The 7,537-nt window shown below is 44.6% G+C and overlaps 1 protein-coding gene across 1 annotated transcript in view; it reads right to left on the reverse strand.

Annotated features, from left to right (window-relative positions):
- Positions 1–7,537, reverse strand: part of LOC107685784 (disks large-associated protein 2-like) — a 129,061-nt gene that overhangs the window by 5,384 nt on the left and 116,140 nt on the right. Inside the window, exons 8-9 of the mRNA XM_016482502.1 lie at positions 1,987–2,072; positions 1,394–1,797 (exon numbers count right to left, since the gene is read on the reverse strand). Coding sequence (XP_016337988.1) covers positions 1,394–1,797; positions 1,987–2,072 — 490 coding nt within the window. The remainder of the gene's footprint in view (positions 1–1,393; positions 1,798–1,986; positions 2,073–7,537) is intronic.

Raw genomic sequence — 7,537 nt, forward strand, 5'->3', positions numbered from 1 at the left:
GTTTTGGGGTGATGTGCAGTGCCATTTGACCCCAAACATGGTGTGTATTATGGCATCCAAAGAGTACAATTTTTGTATCATCGGACCAGACTATATTCTCCCAGTACTTCACAGGCTTGTCTAAATGTTGTGCAGCAAACTTTAAACGAGCTTCAACATGCTTTTTCTTCAGCAATAGAGCCCTGCATGGTGAGCGTGTATACAGGCCACGGCGGTTGAGTGCATTACTTACTTATTGTACTTATTATTTTCTTTGAAAAAATAGTACATGCTAATTCCAGGTCTTTCTGAAGCTCTCCACAAGTGATCCTTGGCTCTTGGACAACTCTTCTGATAATTATTTTCACTGCTCTGTCAGAAATCCTGCGAGGAGCACCTGGTCGTGGCCGGTTTATGGTGAAATTATGTTCTTTCCACTTCCGGATTATGGCCCCAACAGTGCTCACTGGAACATTCAGAAGTATAGAAATCCTTCTGCAACCAATGCCATCAGTATGTTTTGCAACAATAAGGTTGCTAAGGTCTTGAGAAAGCTCTTTGCTTTTACCAATCATGAAATGTTTCTTGTGTGACACGTTGGTCATGAGACACCTTTTTATAGGCCATCAGTTGGGACTGAACCAACTAATATTAATTTAAACTGACAAGGGGCAGGATTGCTTTCTAATTACTGATTTCAGCTGGTGTCTTGGCTTTCCATGCCTTTTTGCATGTGTTCAATACTGTGTCATTCTACTTTATTACACAGAACTTAATTTCTGAACTTATTTGTTTTGCTTTCTTTGTATGTATGGATTACTTGGGTTGTTACCGACATCTGGTGAAAATTTCATGTCAACAGCACCTTTAGAAATATATTTACTGAGAAAAATGGTGATGTGTTCAATACTTATCATACAATCTAATATTCATATGATTCACATTGGACAAATTCATACAAAATTGCCACCTTGTAACATTAGTTATGTGTTCACGTGACATTGGGCTGGTCTAATCAGTTCTTACTAAATTCTGTATTTAATAATTAAAAATGTATACAAATATATAAATTATATAAAATGTGTGTGTGTGTATATATATATATATATATATATATATATATATATACACACACACACATTTTATATAATTTATATATTTGTATACATTTTTAATTATTAAATACAGAATTTAGTAAGAACTGATTAGACCAGCCCAATGTCACGTGAACACATAACTAATGTTACAAGGTGGCAATTTTGTATGAATTTGTCCAATGTGAATCATATGAATATTAGATTGTATGAATTCATATGAATAAGTCACCAATTTGCCAAAACGCAAAATTGTTACCAACTGAGAATGTGTTGGTTTTAGACTCATTATCTGTTTCTTTGATGTCCTGCACACTCACTCTCCTCTGACAGGTCGTGCTCCTCCGCCTCACGTTCCATGTCTTTGCACCATCTCTCCATCCTTTTGGTCTCGCTGTGCAGAAGCTGCATGAACCAGCTGCCGTCGCGGTGGAGTGGTGACACACGGCCGGACTCGGCTGCTTCATGAGCGGGCTCCACCAGCCAGGGCTCGGGCTGCGGACTGGACGGCCCGCTGGAGGGTCGGTAATCCTCACGGTAGCTAAAAAGGCCCTGTGTTCGTACAGTCCGAACCACGCTGTACTGTGTGGGCGTACTGGGTTCAGAATGTCGCTGAAATCCTCCAAACTGCAGACTCTTGTCTTCGGTCGAAGGAAACCCCTCCAGCTCCAAATCGGCCTGAACTGCCGTCGTCACACTGTTGGACCGTTTAAAGCGGCCAAGTCTGAAAATAAACATAAGAGTGACAATATTAAAGAGAGCAGTTTATGTGCTTACACACAGAAAATATATAAATATATGTATTTATCTATACACTGTTTCACTTTGCTTATTTTCCTGAGCTACTGGACTTAAAAGGATTATTAATTCATGATAACCTTAGTTCTACAGACCAAATATCCTGTAAACTTACCTCTTCTCATCCTCCACCTGGATACCCACGGACTGATACTGTGGGAGACCTTTACTATCTGTCTCAGAATCTGTGGCCGCTTCCACCTGAAGAATAAGAAGATGAAGAGATCAAATTTGCACAGAATGAATGAGAACACACACACACACCACACACACACACACACACACACACACACAGTAATGAGTATCTGAGGAGAAGTAAGAAGTAAGAAAATATTGCTGCAAGCTGCAATTATGGGGCCAAGGACATCGCTAAGATTATGTACACCGCATTAAGCATGATCCAAAGAAATAAAGCACTAGACTTTTATGTCAATTATTGCAAAGTTGCAGTTTAACCATTATAAGTTTTGACAAGTAATTATGCCCCCAAACTCTTATGGTATCTCAAAGGGTGTGTTTCCATGTTAAAGGTATAGTTCACCCAAAAATGAAAGTTCTGTCATTAATTACTCACGCTAATGTCATTCCAAACCTGTAAGACCTTAGTTCATCTTCGGAACACAAATTAAGATATTTTTGATGAAATCAGAGAGCTTTCTGACTCTGCATAGACAGCAACGCAACTGAAATGTTCCCAGACCCAGAAACGTAGTAAGGACGTCGGTAAAATAGTCCATGTGACATCAGTGGTTCAACTGTAATTTTCTGAAGCTACGAGAATACTTTTTGTTCGCAATGAAAAAAAAAAACGACTTTATTCAGCAATTCTTCTCTTCCAAATCACGTATTCCGCCATTATGGAGAGTTCCATGATGCAGCACCACATGCATGCATTGTTTACATGCAGAGGTACTCTCGATAATGGTGGAAGACGTGATTTGGAAGAGAAGAATTGTTGAATAAAGTCGTTATTTTCTTTTCTATGTGCACAAAAAAGTATTCGTGTAGCCTCGTAAAATTACGGTTGAACCACTGATGTCACATGGGCTATTTTAATGATGTCCTTGCTACGTTTCTGAGTCTGGGAACATTTCAGTTGCGTTACTGTCTATGGAGGGTCAGAGAGCTCTCAGATTTTATCAAAAATATTTTAATTTGTGTTCCTAAGTTGAACGAAGTTCTTATAGGTTTGGAACGTCATTAGGGTGAGTAATTAATGACAGAACTTGGTGAACTATCCCTTTAAGTTTCAATTTCAATATGCCAAACAATTGTTTTAAATCTTAAGATCAATATGGTTTCAAGATTATTTGAGGCAAATTTGGAAAAGATCAAATAAATGCTGTAGGAAAAGTTTCAAAATTATAAAAAGTGGAAAATCTAGTCGGGTGGAAATTGAAACCACTCATATGACTGATGGCATTAACCAAGGAATCACAGAAAAATAATTGATTCTTGGCCTAATGGTTTTAAGAAGATCCATTGTTGCTGTTAGAGCGTCTGAGACTCCAAATTTGCCATGATATAAGTTGAGATGTTACTCTATAAGTGTGGTACAGTATGGTTCTAGGGATTGCCTAGGGATTGCCATTTGTTGAGTAATAATGTAAGTGTCAAGGCAACTTACTTAAGTGTACAGTAATAGTGTGCAACTTAAGTGTACAGTAATACAATATAACATATAACAATACAGTAATTTTCTCACATAGAACAACCTCTTGGACAACAACCAATCTGGCTTCAGAAGTGGACATTTTGACCGAGACTGCTTTGCTCTCAGTTGTTGAAGCCCTAAGACTGGCAAGAGCGGCTTCCAGATCTTCTACACTTATCTTGCTGGATCTGTCCGCTGCGTTTGATATGGTGAACCACCAGATCCTCCTGTCAACCCTACTGGAAAATGGCATCTCAGGAAATGCACTCAGTGGTTTGAGTCTTATCTCTCAGATATCTTGGAGAGGTGAGGTGTCCAAGTCGCAACATCTAGCTACTGGGGTGCCTCAGGGCTCAGTTCTTGGACCACTTCTCTTCTCTGTCTATATGGCATCACTAGGTTCTGTCATTCAGAAACATGGCTTTTCTTATCACTGCTATGCTGATGACACTCAACTCTACCTCTCATTCCATCCTGATGATCTGACGATAGCTGCTCGCATCTCAGCATGTCTAACAGACATTTCTTGTTGGATGACGGACCATCACCTTCAACTCAACCTGGCTAAAATAGAACTGCTTTTGGTTTCAACAAACCCATCACTTCATAATTTCACCATCCAGTTAGGCTCATCAAACATAACTCCTTCAAAAACAGCTAGAAACCTTGGAGTTGTGATTGATGATAAGCTGAATTTCTCAGACCACATTGCTAAAATTGCCCGGTCCTGCAGATTTGCTTTATACAACATTAGGAAGATCAGGCCCTTTCTTTCACAACACACAACACAACTCCTTGATCAAGCTCATGTTTTATCCAGGCTGGACTATTGCAATGCTCTCTTGGCAGGTCTTCCAGCCACTTCTATCAAACCTCTACAAAATTTGCATTGGCTACCAATAGCTGCTCGCATAAAACATTATTCATGTTTGCCTACAAAACCACCACTGGCTCTGCACCCCTTTACCTAAATGCACTACTTCAGAGTTATGATCATCTTCAACAAATGACTAAAAACACACCTGTTCCATCTTTATTTGACCCTCTAACTCAATCACTTTCTATTCTATTTTAATTCTACTTTATCTATTTGTCTTCTTTTTTATAAAAAAAAACCTAACACTAGCTTTCTATATTTCTATTCTATTTACTTGTTTTTCTTTTTGTGTATGTGTGTGTTTATATATATATATATATATATATATATATATATATATATAAAAAACTTGCTACGTGTACTGCGTTAAGCTAACCTAGACTTGTCATTTGCTCTTATATATTGTTGCTCTTTTGTTAGTTTTGACTGCTTTTATTGTCCTCATTTGTAAGTCGCTTTGGATAAAAGCGTTGATTGTTTCCCTGCCCTCCTTGTTTCTCTGCTCACCTCTTGGTTCACACCTTGTTCTGGTTGTCTCATTAGCTTCCCCTTATAGCTCCTCGTGTTTCTCTGTCTTTTGTCAGATCGTTGTGATTATTCCCTTGCTCTGACTGTCAGTGTTAGTATCGCTTACCAGTCCTGTCTTGTCTCGTCCAGGCTCCAGTGCTCGTAGCTGCCTGTTTGATTTCCCGCACCTCTCTGTGTGTTCAGGATCCCGTGGGCTTCCTCCGGCATCCGCCTACCCTGGGACTCTGCGGGCAACAATCTGACCAAAGATGGGTTCAGCAGGATCGGATCCGCTTCGTTCTGCTCTTGTGCAACAGGGAGTTTTGCTGGGGCAGCACGCTACCCAGCTCAACACCACAGCGCAAGAGGTGGGCGCGCTAAATGCCCGAGTCGCTGAGCTCCTCACGCGCGTCGATGATCTTCAACGGGAGGCGGCTAACCGGGGTCCCGTCCTCCGCGCTGGTATTCCTCTGGACCCCGAAACCTCATGCCAACAATCCTCCAGTGTATGATGGCGATCCGAATGCCTGCCAAGCCTTTCTCTCCCAGTGTTCGCTGGTGTTCTCACTGCAGCCTCGACGTTACGCCACAGAGGAGGCTAAGGTGGCATACGTCCTCACTCTCCTCTCGGGTCGCGCCCGTGAATGGGGAATCGCTGTATGGAGATCGCGGGTTTGTGCTACTTTTGCGGATTTTAGCCAGGAGATGGCGAAGCTGTTCGACCGGTCCGCCCAGGGAGATGAGGCGGCGGCTCAGCTGTCTCGGCTGTCTCAGAGGAGATGCTCAGTACGGGAGGCGGCTAACCGGGGTCCCGTCCTCCGCGCTGGTATTCCTCTGGACCCCGAACCGCATGCCAACTATCCTCCGGTGTATGATGGCGATCCGAATGCCTGCCAAGCCTTCCTCTCCCAGTGTTCGCTGGTGTTCCCACTGCAGCCTCGACGTTACGCCACAGAGGAGGCTAAGGTGGCATACGTCCTCACTCTCCTCTCGGGTCGCGCCCGCGAATGGGGAATTGCCGTATGGAGATCGCGGGCTCCCTGCTGTGCTACTTTTGCGGATTTTCGCCAGGAGATGGCGAAGCTGTTCGACCGGTCAGCCCAGGGAGATGAGGTGGCGGCTCAGCTGTCTCGGCTGTCTCAGAGGAGATGCTCAGTCACCGACTATGCCATACAGTTCCAGACTCTAGCGGCGGCTTGCGGCTGGAATGAGGGCGCGCTACGCGCGCGATTTCTCGAGGGACTGGATGATGTCATCGCTGACGAATTAGCGACTGTGGATCTTCCTCGAGAGCTGGACAATTTGATTAATCTCGCGCTCCGTGTGGAGGGCCGTCTCAACCGCCGCCGGCAACGCCGTCAATCCACTACTCCGTGGCGCCACCTGGAGTCCGCGTCATCCGATGCGGCGAGTCCACAGTCAGCTGATGTTGAGCCCATGCAACTGGGTCGTCTCCGGCTTACGCCGCAGCAGAAACAGGAGCGTTTAGCTCAGGGATTGTGCCTGTACTGCGGCAAGGCTGGCCACTTTGTCCTTCAGTGCCCGTTAAAAGTCAGGGCCCACCAGTGAAGCGGAGAGTCCTGGTGGGCGCCTTTCCCTGTTCAAGCTCTCCAGTAACGCGCACTCAGTTGCCCTTTCGACTCTCCTTCCAGGGAGGTTCACACACTGGCCACGCCCTTCTGGATTCGGGGGCTGAGGGGAATTTCCTGGATTCTGCCTCTGCTCACAAGTGGAACATTCCGACCATTCCCCTGGTTAAGCCCATTACGGCATGGTCATTAGCGGGCAATCCCCTCACCACCATCACTCACGTCACCCCTCGTGTAAGCCTTTCCCTCTCTGGTAACCACTGTAAGCAGATCGAACTGTTAATTATTGACTCCCCTAAGGCCCCATTAATTTTAGGACATCCTTGGTTGCTGAAACACAACCCACATATTGATTGGGTCAATAATTCTACTTTAACCTGGAGTCAGTCTTGTCATGTGTCATATTTGGGTGCTGCTTTCCCTGCTGTCTCTGTGTCTTGTGTTTCACAGGTGGATCCTGCTGACTTGACCGGCGTCCCGGCGGAGTACTGCGATCTTCGTGCGGTTTTCTGTAAGTCCCGGGCCACCTCTCTACCTCCGCATCGTCCCTACGACTGTGCCATAGACCTTCTCCCGGGCACTTCTCCGCCTAAGGGTCGTTTATATTCCCTTTCCGGTCCTGAAAGAGAGGCCATGGACAGGTATATACGTGAGTCACTACAGGCTGGGCTCATTCGCCATTCCTCCTCTCCTGCTGGGGCGGGGTTTTTCTTCGTTCAGAAGAAGGACGGCTCCCTACGCCCTTGTATCATTACAGAGGTTTGAATGACATTACAGTAAAGAACAGGTACCCCGTACCTCTAATGTCTTCTGCTTTTGAATTATTGCAGGGAGCTCAGGTCTTCACCAAATTAGACCTCCGCAAAGCCTACCATCTGGTGCACATTCGGGAGGGGGATGAGTGGAAGACGGCATTTAACACCCCCTCAGAACACTCCGAGTATCTGGTTCTTCCGTTTGGTCTGACCAATGCTCCGGCCGTTTTCCAGGGTCTCGTCAATAGCGTTCTGGGTGACATGATTAATCAGTTCGTCTTTGT

Source organism: Sinocyclocheilus anshuiensis, unplaced genomic scaffold (assembly GCF_001515605.1).
Source record: "Sinocyclocheilus anshuiensis isolate Anshui unplaced genomic scaffold, SAMN03320099.WGS_v1.1 scaffold617, whole genome shotgun sequence".
Taxonomy (NCBI): domain Eukaryota; kingdom Metazoa; phylum Chordata; class Actinopteri; order Cypriniformes; family Cyprinidae; genus Sinocyclocheilus; species Sinocyclocheilus anshuiensis.